The sequence below is a fragment of the Rhinolophus hipposideros genome, assembly GCF_964194185.1.
Source record: "Rhinolophus hipposideros genome assembly, chromosome: 10".
Taxonomy (NCBI): domain Eukaryota; kingdom Metazoa; phylum Chordata; class Mammalia; order Chiroptera; family Rhinolophidae; genus Rhinolophus; species Rhinolophus hipposideros.
The window spans coordinates 81442158-81460112 of record NC_138056.1 but is presented as its reverse complement, the minus strand read 5'-3'; the positions used below and the strand labels follow the sequence as shown (position 1 = coordinate 81460112).

Genomic DNA, 17955 nt, shown 5'->3' with positions numbered 1-17955 from the left:
TTGGAATTCATTAGTCTTCCTAACAGAGGGAGTCTATTTAGATCTAAATTGGTGGTTAGCAAATATACAGATAATTTCTGCACATTTTTATTTATCCTTCCCAGTTCCAAAGACTACAGAAACAGATGCCTCAACGTCTGGCCGGGAGGCTCTAGTCAATGGACTGGAATACAAAGGTATCTGGGATTCCGAATTGACAAAACTCAATAGAAGCAAATTGAAACTCTTCACTGTTGAGTAGATTATCTCTATAATCAGATTTCCCTAAGGTACTCATAATACCCAGAAATTCAAGACAGGACTGTAGGCTTTCATATAAACAAAACAAGAGGCAAAACATTATAATGGAAGTGAGATGCCGTGATGAAAGCTGGGCTAGAAGCTCTTCACTCCAAACAAGAGTTGCTAGCAGTTCAGTTGCTGGCAGATACACCCAACAAGTTATCTATTCACATGGGGAGTGTATTTGTCTGAGCAGAATCAGTGAGTGATTTTATCAAATCCTTCACAACTAGCTCACCTCTGGAACAAACTTTAGGCTTAGCCCACCTGAATGCAATAGAGGCTTTTGCAAAGAGTATTAGACTAAGTCGCTTGTAAAGAAATCCTACAATAAGTAGTTACATATTTTCATTAATTAATTAGTTTGTTAGACAAATAAATATCTGTCCAGTATCTCTGAATAAGATATACTGTGTTGCATATTGTGGGGAATATAAATATGAGTAAGAAAATCCTTCCCTCAAGTAGCTTATTAATAAATTAGGTATGTGACACTTTAACAAATAACTATGTGCATTGAGAAATATATAGACTTGAGTGGATTTAAAGGAGGACATGTCACTGTTGGCTTGGAGAGTTAAAGGGAAATTTTTCCAGGAGCTCAGATTTAAAGGACTATAATATTTTGCAGATGGAGAATGAGAGGAAGACATTCAGTGAAGAAAACAGCAGAATGAATGGCCTACAAGGAAGAAACAACAAGGGGTTTAGTTTCAACATAGTATCAAGTACATGTAGACAATAAAGTTAAGATAGTAGATAGGGGTAAAAATAAAGGGATGGAATGTAAAAAAAAAATAGTACATTCTACAACAGTGGAGAAAAACATATCTTTGAAAAAATTATGGTGTTCTCCTTAATTACCATAAGGAATCTGATTTTCTCTTCTTTTATTAAGGTAGGAAGAAAGGGTTAGATAAAAGTTTTTAATTTGATACAGTTACTCTAAGGGAAAACACTACGACATTACTTCTTTTCTATATTAATCTCCAAAAGCCTTTAAAAAGGAAAGTGAACAATTCTACTTTCTCTTAATTAATATGTACTTAGAAAGTGGAAGGATGAGGAGAGACCTAGTATGTAGTTTTAATCCCTACTCAAGGCTGATTATTCCTCTGCCCTGAGGTTTCACATGACATGGTTCATATCATGAGTCTTTATTTAAATCATGCTTTTTTCCATTGTACAATGTCTGATATAACCCAATGACAACTAAACAGCAAGGACTAACATTTATTAATTAGGTGAAGATACAACCCCAGGAAATTAATCCTCCAAAATTCTAGTTCAATATCCAATTAGAAAAGAGACTTAAAGGAATTTCCTATTGGAGTTTTATGTAAGAAAGACTAGATCTTTTGCAGTAGAGTTGGGTGTTTCCTGGCATTTAATTAAACAGTGTTTTCTAGATTCTTAGATCTAGTACTTTTACTGTGTGAGTGAGAAAATAAAGCTAGGACAAGTAAAATTATTTGCTAAAGGGGGATTTTTTCTGTATATCATTTAAGTTTTCCTATTTATGAATAAATAATTATTAGGAGTTTATCTAAGATGTAGGAAAATTATTCTAAAATAACTTGTATGAGACAAAAAATAATTAAAACCCTGTTATAACATATCAATTATATTTTTAGTTTCAAATTATTTTTTTCATCGACTGCAATGCCTAATTCTCAATCAGAAAATCAGAATCTATGATTAATAGCAGAGCATTAAGATATTAACATAGAAAAACACCTCCAATAAAATAGATTAAAGAGGAATTAATAAATTATTTTAAGAAAATACATTAAAATAACAATGCATTGTGGGGTATATTATGTACATAAATGTAGCATTGAGGACAAGAGTAGTACCAAAGATGGGGAGCAGGTAAATGAACTTTTACTGTTGTAAGATTTGTACATTTTACATAAAGTGTAATAACATTAATTCTAAGTACATTATATTAAGTGAATAATGGATATGGAAATCTCTAAAGCAACATCTAAAAAATAACACAAAGAGGTATGTTAAAAAGTCAATAGAATAACTAAAATAAAATATTAAAACAATTTAATTTACCTTAAAAAAAGGTAGGATAAGAGGAAAAGAAGAATACAAAATAAAACAAAACAGATGGGACAACTAGGAAAAAACAAGATGGCGTTGGTAAATGGACAAAACCCTTCAACTAAAAAGCATAGATTGATAAGTTAAAAAAGCAATACCCTAGAATACTGGTCAGCAACAAAAGGGATAAACTATTGATATGCCCAACAACTTGGATGAAACTGAAGGGAATTATACTGAATGGAAAAAAAAGCCAACCTCAAAGCCTGTATACTATACGGTTCTATTATATAATATTCTTGAAAAACTACAATTATAAATATGGAGAAGAAATTGGCTGGTTGGCAATGGCTAGGGATTGCAGGGAGAAAAGGTTGCAGCTGTGAAGGACCAGTACCAGAAAGCCCTGTAGTGATGACTACATACCTTGATGTGGTGGTGGTGGTTACACAAAGCTACACATATGATAAAGTTACGTAGACGCATACACACAGGTCTGAATACATGTGAAACTGGAGAAACCTGAGAAACTCTGTGGGTTGTACCAATGTCACTTCTCTAGTATTGATAATGTTCTATATTTATGTAAGATGTTAACATTGGGAAACATTGGGTGAAGAATGCAGAGAACCTCCCTGCAAATTTATTTACAACTTCCTGTAAATTTAAAATTACTTCAAAATAAAAAGTTGCAAAAAAAAAGCAAGACCCAAGTACATACTGTCTCCAAGAAACGACTTCGAATATGTCACAGATTTAAAAAGAAGGCAAAATATATGAAGTCTGACAATTAAATTCACGAACTCATCCTAGACAGAGTGCTACATACCTCATTGCTGAATATCACTATGGTCACCTTCAAAGTACTCCCCTTGGGAAGCTATGCACTGATGCCAGTGCCTAGTCCATCCTTCAAAGTAATTTTGGAACTCTTTTTCTGGAATGCCCATCAGAACGGTCACTGTATTAACCTTGATGTACTGAATGACACCAAAATGTCCTTCTTTCAATATGTCCTTTATCTTCAGGTAAAGAAAGAAGTCACCGGGGGCCAGATCAGGTGAGTAGGGAGGGTGTTCCAATACAGTTACTTGTTTACTGGCTAAAAACTCCCTCACAGACAGTGCCCTGTGAGCTGGTGCATTGTCGTGATGCAAGAGCCATGAATTGTTGACGAAAAGTTCAGGTCATCTAACTTTTTCATGCAGCCATTTTAGCACTTCCAAATAGTAAACTTGGTTAACGGTTTGTCTAGTTGGTACAAATTAATAATGAATAATCTCTCCGATATAAAAAAAAATTAGCAACATCGCTGAAGCAAGTTTGCGAACTTAATTGTCAGGTTTCATATGCCATGCAAAAAATAAGCATAAGGAAAACATCAAGAAAAAGAATATTAATGGAGATGAAGAGGAAATTTTTATAATGATAAAAGGATCTGTTCAGCGAGAATACATGAATCTATATATGTGTGCAACTAGTAACAGAGCAGAGAAATAGACAAACCACAGTTATAGTTGGGGATTTAAACACTCCTCATTATCAAATTAACAGAACAACAACAAAAGAAAAAAAGTTAGAGTTTTTAACAATACTATCTAACACATTTGTTGACTTGATATTAACAGAATAGCACACCCTTCTATTCAACCCTGTACTGGATGTTTGAGCCAGTGCAACAGGCAATAAAAGGAAGTAAAGGTCTAAAGCGTGAAAATAAAGAAGTAAAACCATATTTAATAACAGACAACCTGATCTTCTACATAGAAAGTCTAAAAGAATCTACAAGACAGCCTCTGAAACTAATAAGAGATGGCAGGATTACAGGATCCAAGGCCAATATATGCAAATCAATTGTATTTTTGTATGCTAGCAACAAAGAGATTCAATTTAAAATGCCATTTATAATACCATCAAAGATGTGAAATACTTAAGGATAAACTTAACCAAATATGTATAAAACACTGAAAACTACAAAACATTACTAAGAGAAATTAAAGAACTAAACAAATGGAGAAACACAGTGTACCCAAGGTTTGGAAGACTATTATGATGCCGATTCTCCTCAGATTGCTCTATAGATTTAATACAATCCTGATAAAAACTTCAGCAGTTTTTTTTTTACTGGAAATTGATGAATTGATTCTAAAGTTTATATGGAAATTCAAAGGACCTAGAAGAGTCAAAACAATTGTGAAACAGAAGAGCAAGGTTGGAAGACACACTATCTGATTCCAAGACTTCATAATACTGCAGTAATGAGACAGCGTATTGGTGTAAGGAGAAACATAACTATTGGTTGGGCAGAATAGGGTCCAGAAATAGACCCAAAGTATATAAAGAACCTTGCAACTCAATAATAAGATGGTAAACAACCCTATTTTTTAAATGGGTAAAAGATTTGAGCAAATACTTTACCAAAAATATATACAATTGGCAAGTTAGCTAACAAAAAGATGTTCAACATCATTAGCCTGTAGTAAAATGAAGGTTAAAAACCACAGTGAACTACCACCACAAATCTACTAGAATGGGTAAAAGATTGACAGTATTAAGCACTGGTGATCCTATTGAGGAACTAGAATTCTCATACACTGCAAGTGCAATGCAAAATGAAACAGCCAGTTTGACAGTCGTTTATAAAATTAAACATAGACTTACCCTACAACTCAGCAATCCCATACTTAAGTATTTATCCAAGAGAAGTGAAAACATGTGCAAATGTTTATAGTGGCTTTTTCATAATTGACACAAATTGGAAACAATCCACATGTCCAACAACTATTAAACAGATAAACAAATTACAGTATAATTGTACAGTGGAATACTATCAGTGATATATGCAATCTCAAAGACATTATGCTAAGTGAAAGAAGCCAAAAACAAAGGGTAAAATACCCTACGGGATTTCATTGGTATGACATTCTGGAAGAACTAAAGTGAGAGAAATAAGATCAGTGGTTTCCAGGGACTGACAATAGAGGGAAGAGATAGGAATCTAACGTGTTCTCTTAGCCTCTTTTATTTCTTAAAAAAGATGTTTCATTTTATGTAATTTATATCTCAATTTTAAAATGCTTTAAAATTTTTGTAGGAGGCAGCTAAAGTAATGTTTAGAGGGAAATTTACAACTTTAAATGCTAAAGTTAGAAAAGGAAAACAATCAAAATCAATGATTTAAGTTTCCACTTTAAAAAATTAGATAAACCAGAAAAAATAAATGCACAGTAAGAAGAAAGAAAAAAGATATGAACAAATATCAGAGAAATAAAAAGACAATTGAGAAAATTCAAAACCAATATATAATTCTTTGAAAAAAATAAATAAAATCGATAAACCTTGGCAATATTGGTCAAGGCAAAATAAGAGAAAACATAAATTATTAATATGAGAAATGAAAAAGACAATATCACTAGAGATCCTATGGAAATTAAAAGAATAAAAAGGCAATATTATAAACAAATAAATTTGACAACTTGGATGAAATACACAAATTCCTTGAAGAATACAGAATACTGAAACTGACACAAGAAGATACAGAAAATTTGAACATTCTTATATATGTTAATGAAATTGTGTTCACAGCTGAATACCTTCCCACAAAGAAAACTTAAGTCCCAAACGATTTTAGTGGTGAATTCTATCAAACATTAAGGAAGGAAAATATCCATACTACACAACTCCTTCAGAAAATGGAAAAAAGAAAACTTTTCAACTAGTTTTATAAGATCAACATAACCATGATTCCAAAACCAGATATACGAGTTTTGACAATTAAGTTTGTGAACTTGTTGCAATGCATGTTGCTAAGCTTGTTTACTATCAGAGGGATTATTCATTATGAATTTGTACCAACTAGACAAACAGTTAACCACATTTACTATTTGGAAGTGCTGAAAAGGATGCATGAAAAAGTTAGACGACCTAAACTTTTCACCAACAACTCATGGCTCTTGCATCACGACAATGCACCAGCTCACACGGCACTGTCTGTGAGGGAGTTTTTAGCCAGTAAACAAATAACTGTATTGGAACACCCTCCCTACTCACCTGATCTGGCCCCCAATGAGTTCTTTCTTTACCTGAATATAAAGGAAAGATTGAAAGGAAAATATTTTGATGACATTCAGGACATCAAGGGTAATATGACAACAGCTCTAATGGCCATTCCAGAAAAAAAGTTCCAAAAATGCTTTGAAGGGTGGACTAGGCACTGGCATCAGTGCCTAGCTTCCCAAGGGGACTACTTTGAAGGTGACCGTAGTGATATTCAGCAATGAGTTGTGTAGCACTTTTTCTAGGATGAGTTCACGAACTTAATTGTCAGATCTTCTTATACTTTACAAGAAATGGAAACTATAGCCCCTCAAATCCCTCATTAACATAGATGCAATTTACATTAAATAGGAATTTAAATCCAGAAATATGTAAAAATTATATTATATTAAGATCAAGTGAGGTTTATCCTAAGAGTACATGGATGATTTAACATTTGAAAATCAATAAAAATAATTTACCCTATTAACTGCATAAAACAGAAAAATCATATGATAATCCAAATAGATGGGGAAAAATCTCATATAATTCACTGTGCATTTATAATTTTAATAAACTCTCAGCATTCAAGAAATAGGAGGAAACTTCTCAACCTGATAAAGAATGTCTACAAAAAATCTATAGATATCATAACACTTGATGATGAAAGATTGTCCACTAAGAATGGGAACAAACAAGGAAGTCTGCTCTCACCACTTCTATTTACATTGTAGGAAAGATCTTAGGCAATGTAATAAGACAAGAAAGAAAGAATGAAGAGCATACAAATTAGAAAATAAGAAGTGAAACTATTTGCAAATGACATGATTGTATATTACACAATATTAATCACAAAAAAACTACTAAATTAATAAGTGATTTAACAAGACCACAGGATACAGAGTCAACATAGAAAATCAATCTTATTTCTCTATAATAACAAATAACTAGAAATAAAAAAGTAAAATTTAAGAAGTAATATTTATAGTGGCATCAAAAATACTTTGGGATAAATTTAACAGAAATATGTGTAAAACTTCTACATTGAAGATTACAAAACACTGAAGACCCAAGTAAATGGAGAGACCAGGTTCAAGAATCAGAAAACTCAATTTCAATTCTCCCCTGATTTCCCTGTAGATCTCATAACAAAACAAACATTCCAAACAAACTCCCAGCAAGTATTTAAAAAAAGAAAAAGAAATGAATGAGCTGATTATAAAATTCATGTAGAAATGCTAAGGTCCTAAAAAGCCAAACTATCTTAAAAAACAAAGAACAAAATCCAAGGACGTGCACTACCCGATTTCAAGAGAAATAGACCAACACTTATCAGTCAATTTAATTTTCAACCAAGGCACCAAATTAATTCAATGGGAAAAGGACAGACTTTTAAAAAAAATGATGCTGTAACAACTCCTACCTAAACACAAAACAAGCCACAAAAGAACGCACTCAGAAACAACAACAAAAACATAGACCTATACCTGATACCATCACACAAATTAATTCTCAATAGATCATACACTAAATCTAAGGAACTAAAAACTGTAAATTTTCTGGCGGAAAATATTTTTGTGAATTTGGAGTAGCAAAGATTTATTAGACAGTACCCAGAAAGCACTAACCATAAATAAAGAATTGATTAAAAATGGACTTTACTGAGTTTTAAATTTTCTGTACATCATAAGACCCATTATCAGATGAGTAGACAAACTACAAGCTGGGAATAAACACAGTACATATCTGACAATGGACTTGTGTCCAGAATACATAAGTAACTCCTGTAAATCGATAATAAAAAGACCAACAGTCAAATAAAAAAAAGTGGGGGGCCTTAAACAGCTAGTTCACAAAGATATGTAAGCAACGAATAAGCACATGAAAAAGAGCCCCAAATGATTAATTATCAAAGAGATGTAAAGTAAAACGACAATGAAATAGCACTATACTCTTACCAGAACGGCTAACATTTTAAAGTCTGATAATATCAAATGTGGAGGCGGCTGTGGAGCAAGAGGAACTCTCATAGCTGAATGGGGGGAGTGTAAAATTACAATTACTTTGCAAATCCGTCAGGACGTTTCTTATTAAGTGTACACCTATCCTATGAGCCACTTATTTCCTTTCTAGGTTTTACCTAAGAGAAATGAAAACATATATACACAAAAAGACTTGTACGGGAATGTTCATAGCAGCTTTTTAATAATATCTTACAGCTGGAAACAACCCAAATGGTTATCAACAAGAGAATGGATAAACAAATCATGGTGCAGCCATAATCAAATACTACTTAACAGTAAAAAAGAAAAACTACTGATACGCACAACATGAGTGTACCTCAAAAATATTGCACTGAATGAAATGAAACTTCATTCATATAATGTTCTAGACATGGCAAAAATAATCTATGATGAAAGAAATCAGAACAGTAGTTGTCTCTACTGATGGAGGGGATGGGGATTGACTGGAAAGAAAATGAGGAATCTTTCTGGGGTGATGAAAATGATATATTGATAAGTGTGGAAATATGGGTACATGCAGTTATCGGAACTCATCGAACTGTACATTTAAGATCTATGCATTTCAAAAAAATATCTATGCATTTCAATATATGTATGTTATACCTCAATTAAAAAAGAGTAGTTTTGAGAAGTAAATTGAAAAACAATTATTAAATTACTTTAACAAAACAAGCTCAGTAAATGGCTCATAAGAGAAATCAATGTATGGTGTCAGATGGGTACTAACTAGGCTTAGCAAGGGGGTCACTTTGTAAAGTATACAAATATCTAATCACTATGTTATACACCTGAAACTAATACAATATTGTATGTCAACTGTATTGAAAAACAAATTTTTAAAAAGGAATCAATATAAATCTGGGTCCTATTAGTATTGAAGACTTTGTAATTAAGAAAAAGTTGAAAGAGGAAGCAGGGATAGCAATCAGGGCCATCATTTACTGAGGGCTTACTAAGACCTCTGCTAACTGCTTCACATGAATTTTCTTATTTAATTCCCACAACAACCCATTTTTCAGATATAGTAGGGAAGCCATGCTTTAGTAAACAAATCTTCTTCCACCGTTCTTAGCAAAAACCTTAGGTATGAAGTCCCTTATAAATTCAAGATACCAAGGTACTTTTTCTTCTTTTTAAATTTTCAGACAATAAGTGGCGGATGTTATCTTAAATCTATTATCACTAAGAAATGTGAACCATAGAAAAAAATACCTATTGCCATTTTTTTTCAGCAATACTCATAACATGTACTGCGATCTATGACCAGAATTCTTAAAACATCTTAATTCTGTGAAACTCATATTTCTAGACTATCTTCCCCTCACAATGTAAATTGGGAATTAGAAAGCCTGATTTGTTTAATAAATATTTTACCTCACGCTCACTGCTAAAAAGAACCCAGCACAACTCCCCTACCGGCTCAACTAGAGTCTCAATAATAAAAGTTCTCCTAGCCTCCTGCATAAACAGCAGGTAGTTTTACAGAAGGGTAGCAGGTGCACAAAAGGGTAAGATGGTCCTTACCACATCCAGTACAGCATGAACAAATACATCTAGGTATACAGTGGTGGCCACCGTCCAATCGTGAACTGGTCTCACTTCCTTGTGATATTTCTGTAATAGTTGTTTGCTGAGATGATATAGAGCAGAATTCCTGGGATGAGGTGTTTTCATGGCTAGGATTCCTGAAAATAAGAAGAACTTAGCATCTTTGTGAGATTTCAGACTGTTCCAGACATGGTGGCTCCCAGCAGAATACAGTTTCAGCTCACCTCAATCTACTTAAGTTCACAGACAGCTGGTAGGCTTTTTGGCAGGCAGTTTTAAATAACTGATGTAAATAAGTTGATGACCTAAATGCCCGACAGAGAAATCTCATTGCAAAGACAAGTAAATCAAGCCCATCTCCAAGGACGCAAACTGCATCTACAATTCCATTTTTTACAGCAATCATGTATCTTGGAAACAATCCTTTCTCCATTCCTGTGTCACTTTTTCTTGGTACATGGAAGAAACCTTTCTGTACACTTAGCCCAAACTTAACTTCCCCCGTGGATTTTTCTTGATTTTCCATTTGTAATTCAACAGTTTATAGAAAACCCAGTCAGAAACATGGACAAATCATGAACCCAAAGATTTGTGTGGATTTCTAAATAATGGGATTAATGAGATTTCAATTCTTACTTTTCTCGACACACAGATATTTTTTTTTTTCTCACTCGGTGTGTCTTTAAATAAAATGTACTTGTCAGAAAATGAAATGTTCATTTTGGGAAAATTCTCTCTGGTTCCAGGGAACAACCATTTCCTATGATCCAAGAATCTTGATTTGTAGAGGAGCAGTGATTGGTGTTGAGGAAGGGGAGTCCAGGGAAAAAGAAGCAAGAGAAATGAGCATTAACAATTGGAAGTGACAAATCTGTGGGGGTTTTCTCTGAATTGCAAAAAGATATTTTGTTCACAAGCTTTGCCAGCCCTTGGGGAATTCAAAGCCTCGCTAAGTCATTGGACTGAAGCAAATTGCACACCTCCTGCCACAGTGCGTGAGTGAAATCTATCTGTAGTGTCCTGCGTGTGAATTCGCCTGGGTGCTCAGTGGTTTTGATGGTTATTTTGATGAGCTGCTGAAGGTATGCGGGATCCAGCAGGAAACTGTAAATGAGATATCTTCTCCCTGTGTGACAATCCTGTTTATACCTATTTCTTTATGAATGATGTCAGGTCCGTTGCTGCCACAGGCAGCAATTTCTATGATTTATCAATGTCATTGTGACCAAAATGCTAACAACAATGCTGGAGGTGCAATTCCAGACTCATTGTGGGCAGTGGAATATTCACTTTCATTATCATCAGAACTGGGAACCTAATGAGCATATTAACTCCCTAACTATTCACCCAAGAAGATGCCTGAAGTGGCATCAGCTATTCAGGTGTGCAGGACTAAGGTGGGTGGCTTGCATGAGGCATTTTTAGGGTTTTTTGTGAACTGTGATTGTCAAAAAAATGTGCTGTGAATCTCTCTACCTGAGATAATTTCTTGCTGGCATACCCCAGGGGAGAGAAGTCAGGAGCACAAAGCAAAGCTGGTCTGGTGCTTTTCCTGTGAACTTTGCTTTGGGCAACTTCACTTTTACCTCGCTTGGAAGCTCCCAATTCAAGTCTCAGTTGGGGAAACACTGAGATTGCATGTTTCAATACACGAAATTACCTGAGACAGAGTTAAAACATAATTCTGAGAAATGAACGTGTGTTCCCTACACCCTCTGCTCATAAAGACTCAAATACACCTCTGCTATCTTTTCTAGGAAACAATCGATAGGTCCCCTAAGGATAAACACATAATTCCTAGAACATGTCAAGGTCTTTGGGGGAAAAGAGAAAGTTCTCAAAGCTAAAACACGGAATAAAAGTGAAACAAGAAATATAGGAGAAAAATAAGAGCAAAAGGAAGTGGGCTTAAATAAACTATCAAGGGAAAGAGTTCTTTGTTCAAAATTGGATGAAATAATAAATTACATTTCTACTACGAATGCAAATTTGCCGGAGGAGAAGGATCTATTACAGGAGAGAGATTAAGGATTTAAGTGACCATTAATTAACAGTAAATTATGCCCCTTGAAAGCTAATGTGACATTCACACAAGCACTAAATGATTCACAGTTCAGTGATGTTTCAACAGACACTGATGGAAGCTATCATCAGACCTAGGAAAAATGCCTGGCTAGCACTGCCTCCTAATAATCGGCTTCAAATAATTCACTTGTAAGAGTTCTGGAAAGATTTGTAGAATGTTAGGTACTAAGATATGAAGCACTTAGGTGAAGAGAGATTTTTAAAAAAAGATAAAAATACAATGGAATTATTCCTTAGTTTTTCTTATTCGAATGAGTTCCTCTTACACATACCTATCTCAAAGTGTTCTGGGCACTTTGATGAAAAAAGCTATTCTTGCTTTAGTGAATATACTACCTTTAGGATTATAAGACAGTTATGTGTATATCTGAGAGGTTACAAGGAAAGAGAGGTTTAGGTGTGTGGTACTACTGAACACCTAATACTGATTTAATACTTGCTGTATGTCAGGCACTAGGCTAAGAGCCCTGTATATGAATTATTTCATTTAACTTTTACAACAGCTTTATGAGATAGATACTCTACAGCCCTATGAGGAGTCACTATTATTACAGGTGAGGGACTATAGGCTTAGTGAAGTTAGTACCACCCAAGGTTATACAGCTTGAAAGTGAAAAAGCTGTAGCAGCATTTCCAAAGAAAGACTGACACATTGCATGGTATACTTTACTGGACAGAAATCGCCCATTGTTTTTTTCGGTGTATATGTGTTTTCAGGTCAACAATATCTTACATTTGCATTGCACCTTACAATTTCAAAATGCTATCTTATTTGATCTTCATGAATATACTAAATAAATAGTTAGCTTATAGAAAAACTGAATCTCTAAGATATCATTTGACTTGCCCGGGGTCACCTGGCTGGTGAGTAGTAGAGCAGGAACTAAGTGGTTCTCCTAATCCAGGCCTTCTACCCCAGCACACTGCCTCCAGGAGCAGCTGTGAAATGGTGGCCAGTTTAGTGCTCTTCTTATATTTACAAATCATCTTGATATTAACCCAGTAAAAATTCCAAAGGGCAGATTTTTCTGCAACAAATATACTCGGTATGATTTATGGTCAAGCACCAATTACTAGACACTATTAAACTACCTTTTCCTGCCACATTTAGAACAAAAATCAAGCATAATACAAAACATTAGAAAGAGACAATGTTAAGAATTTCATCTGTTTTCTTACCTTCATTTTTCTATTTTTATCTTAGTTTAATGTTCACAATTATTTTCTGGTAAGAAACCCACTTGGCATTTAATAACATTTGCTCTATTTTCATTTTTATAATTAAGATAGGCTTTTATCCTTTAAGTTCAACATTCAGAATTTTTATACTTCAATGATAAGTGGCTGTTTTTCTTCTCTACTCAATAAAATAATCATTTCCTGTTTCTTGGCTACAAAATTCCTTCTTCATCTTCATAATTGGCTCATTCTACTTCCAGTTATATTTTAAAACATGGAAACTTAGATATGGGCTCTAGGAGAACCCTCAAGAAAGGAGGGTAAGAAGAAATGCCTACATAAACATAAATTCTTGATTTGTGCATGTTTTCTAACAATCAGTTGTATCCTTCCTAACCAAAATTGTTCAATCCAGTAAATACTGATACCACGGAAGTTTCGTTCCAGAAATTTATAAAAAAAATTATGTTAGCTTCTAAAATGTTTTTAAGGGGAATTGTACATTTGAAATGTGAAAGTTGACAGTATTTGTTTTTAGAGACATGCTCACCTATACAGACTTGTATGGATAGCCGTAAAGTCCCTAATGCCAAAATGATAGCCTGGTGTCTGTAGCTATGATGTAGCTAAGGGACTCTTTCTTTGGGCTATTCAAAGCTTATAATGAAGCCCAGACTATTTTGGATAATAAAAATATGTGATTCAGACACAAAAGCAAATTTAAAAATGAAGGCCCCAAACACTCAATGTAAATTGCTGCTGCAAAGAGAGTGGTTCCTAGAGAAGCAGAGATTTACCAAACAATTAGAACATTTCAGACACTATTTTCAGCTAGGTCTAAAGAGCCTCACTGTGTGACCCTGTATGTATATGTATCTGTAACTGCAGGAGCAAAGTTATAACAAATCATTGCTCTCCATGTAGCATCATAGGACCGGCATTTTACAAACGATGAATAAAATGAACACTTGTGAGGAGCTAGTTATATAGCACAGTGTAGAAAAATATTGTCTCTAGCTTCTAAGAGTTAATATTCAATGACTAGTTAAATCATTTAGAAGACTCACCTGAGGCAGCTACCAGGAGGAAGAGCCACAGAAGAGCCATCGCACCTGCCAATGTTCCCGGACTTGTCCCAAAGAGGAGATATGTAAATTGGATGGAACACCTATTGAATGGAATGCCACTCAATTTTTCCTAAAAGGGCTTCTCTCCACTTCATTCTTTTTTGTTTGTCCGTTTATGCTGTCCTTGCTAGTTCTCTTTTGTAAACACTAAACAGAACCAGAGGCAATGCTAACACCACACAAATGCTTTGGAATTGATACCATGGCGATATCCCTTAACCCATTTGGTTCTGCCCCAGAATCAGATCATGGCCAACATTTCAATTTCCCTGACAGGAGATAGCTAAGTGAATAATGTAATCTAAGAGGAGCCCCTAAGGAGAGGAAATTCCACACTAATATGATTTCCTTTACAGTCTTTACCTAAGGCAATGCTCTTGCTGACATTCAGGACACTAATTTCATTAATAATTGAGATCCAAATAGATGTTCTAAATCAGACATATGCAGTAACATTTTCAGCATTTCACAATGGTTATTGGACTCTTGAATTATACGAAGCAAATGGAAACCTGGTGTTACCTAACAAAGAACAACTGCTGACAATACAGTGGTAAAAGTGCTTTTTTACCCCCCTCAGCACCTTTAATTAAAAGAAACATTGATTATTTTGATAAATATAAGTGCTTTTTAAACTTTCACTGCCCACAATTCAGAGAGTAAATACGTAGGAGAGGATGCTCTAGGCTTATTGAACATCAGAACTACTAAAGTTTGACATCATTCAATAATTTTTTCACTTTTCTTTTTCAGTATGCAAGCAGTGTTTATTAGTGATAATAAATGTTCTCGGGTAAGACAACAGGCCTAGCCAAGATGGGAGAGAGGGAGAGCGAGAGAGAGGGAGAGTGAGAGAGTGGGAGGGAGGGAGGGAGAGCGAGAGAGAGGGAGAGAGAGAGTTTTTTTCACGGTTTGATTACCTATTCACTCTTCATTATTAGGAAAAAAGATGCATAATTCTATATAATAATTCTATCTTCCATTGGTAGACCTCAAGATGCTCTAGAAACAAAAACTAAATTTCATACCATGCCCAACATCTGCCTGCTTTTTACTATATACGTAAACGGGATTGTAGAGGCACAAGTGTGAGATAAAATTTCACACAGCAAATTGAGGGGGGAAGTATATACCCAATCCTCGCTCTCCGAATTATACAGTCCCTTCGTTTAGAATCCGTAAGGCTCTCTTCCTAGCTCTCACCTAACAATGAAATATAGCCTCACTGGTTTCTTATTGTCGGTGAAGAGAGGTACAGATATGGAAAAGGAGAAATTAGGATGTTCAGTTGGTTTGGGGTTATCAGTGCGAACTCAGGGTTTTCAATATATGTAGTCATTATAGAAATAAACACAAATGTAAATGTGTGTACACATGCTCATACATACATACATCCCTAACTCTGTCTATTGGAGGACCTGGGAGCAGTGACAGCTTCATAGCAAGTAGTATATCTAGCACCCAGATCATAGTTTCTAAATACCATATCACCTAAAAGGAAAAAAGTGGACAAATGACTGATGACAAGGCTGAGATGGGGAAAGAATTAGAAGAGCCTAGGACATGTTGTTGTATCATAAAGTAAAGACGTGCCAAATGAATGACGGGGACGTGCTAAAAGGACATAGGAATCAGCTTGAAGGGGCTCACACTTGCCAAGTCTGAGACAATTCAAGTGTCAAAATCAATAATGATGATGAAGAATTATAACCTACTAAATAAAATAGTAATCCACAAGTCCATCCTGACTTAAATAAATAAATTAGTGGGAAGAAGGGAAGGCTTTCCCTTAAATTAGAATGCTGACTAATACACGGAGAAGGAATGATGGAATCCTCATACTAATAATTTACTCAAGGAACATCAATGGGTGGTAAAAACTAGTTGGTGAAAGTTTGACGAGGAACAGGACATTTACACAAGATACTTATTATTTACAAAGACTGGAAAGAAACCTTTCGTTGGGCAAATCTGGCAGTCAGTACCTTCATCAAATTGTAAGAATTACCGTCACCTCGCATGGGGGTTGTGCGCCATGAGGTAGGGGGATGCAGAAGACACAGCAGCACTTCCATATCGTCTTGCCAAAAATTCATAACTTGAACCTATCCAGAAGGAAACACCAGACAACCCCATACTGTAGAACGTTCTACAAAATAGCAGACATGTGATCTTCAAAAGTATCAAAGTCATGAAAGTCAAAGACTGAGAAACTACATCAAATAAAAGCAGATTAATGAGACATGACAAATCCATGCAAGTGTGATCCTGGATTGATCCTTTCATTATAAAGAACATTTCGGGGAGAATTGGTGAAACTCAAATGGAGTCTGTGGATGAGATATCCAGATTTTGATTGAATTGAGAATATATAAAAGAATGTCTTTGTTCTTAAGAGTAAGACACTAAGTACCTCACAGATAAAGGGGCATCATGTTGGCAACTTACTCTCAAATGGTTGGCAGGGAGTGGGGGGAGGGGGAGTTCTTTCTACTCTTCTTCCAGTTTTGCTGTAAGTTTGAAAATATTTCAGAAGAAAAAAAATGAAATGCAACCTGGTAGAGGAATTATGATACAAAGTTATAGAAAGTTGGCCGGCCGGGTGGCGCAGGCGGTTAGAGCTCCATGCTCCTAACTCCGAAGGCTGCCGGTTCGATTCCCACATGGGCCAGTGGGCTCTCAACCAAAAAAAAAAAAAAAAAAAAAAAATGAAAGGATCAATTTAAGTAATAATAAAGTATAAAAAATAAAAAAAAAATGTTATAGAAAGTTTACTGGAGAAATATTCTTTAGAGATATTCACCTCTAAAGTTATTTATCTGGTTGCCAGATAAATGGGGCTTCATCAAGAGAGATCACAGAGTCCCAGCACTTCACATCAGTTCTCCAAATTGTCAGCTTCTACTTAAGAGATGATTAGGACAACAGAAAGGCAAGCTGCAGGCAGCGTATTTATGTATGTAGCACTTTTTATGGGAAGGGAACACAGAAACTTGCCTTTTATGCAAAGGTTTAGTGAGATGATCGACATTATATTCTTGCCCTGCATTTTAGTAAGCCATGACTCTACATCAAACCTTCTGGGACATGTTTCCCCTCCCTTTGCTTCTCACTTTCTCAGATACCCATCTGTTACTGGAAGGCCATTACTAATGACGTGTAATGTGGGTACATTAGGACCTCCATTAGCTAATTTAACAACAGTCTGGTGATCCTGCCTATTATAGCTCTTTATTGGCTGATGAATTTTGCCAAGATGGGAAAGGTTTTATGTGAGTGACTTGTCTTCAGAGTAATTTATATATACAGATGTGTCCTGATCTTTCCTTGGTCACCCTACCCTGTTCCACCAGGCAGCTTAGATCTTTCTTTTTCCAATTTTACTATCCTATCTGGTTTTAGTTTGTTTACTCAGTACTTTTCAATTTAGTTTCTGTCCTCTGCTCAACCTTTAATTTTTCATTGAAACTGTTGCTTCTCACTCCTTAAACACAGCACTTTTTATTCACGTTGTTTCTTATAATGCATTCGTCAAGGATTTTATCCCCTTTACATATCTCTTTAGGAAGGATGAGTATATGGGGTTGAGGAGAAACCCCACTCAGGCCCTTTAAGCAGATCAG

The 17955-nt window shown here is 35.1% G+C and overlaps 1 protein-coding gene across 1 annotated transcript in view; it reads right to left on the bottom strand.

The window, feature by feature from the left end:
- HTR3B (5-hydroxytryptamine receptor 3B) overlaps positions 1-14312 on the bottom strand; it is a gene marked incomplete at its 5' end in the record, with an annotated part of 40465 nt that extends 26153 nt beyond the window's left edge. Inside the window, 2 exons of the mRNA XM_081062744.1 lie at positions 9918-10078; positions 14273-14312. Coding sequence (XP_080918870.1) covers positions 9918-10078; positions 14273-14312 — 201 coding nt within the window. The remainder of the gene's footprint in view (positions 1-9917; positions 10079-14272) is intronic.
- Positions 14313-17955: the final 3643 nt, after the last annotated feature.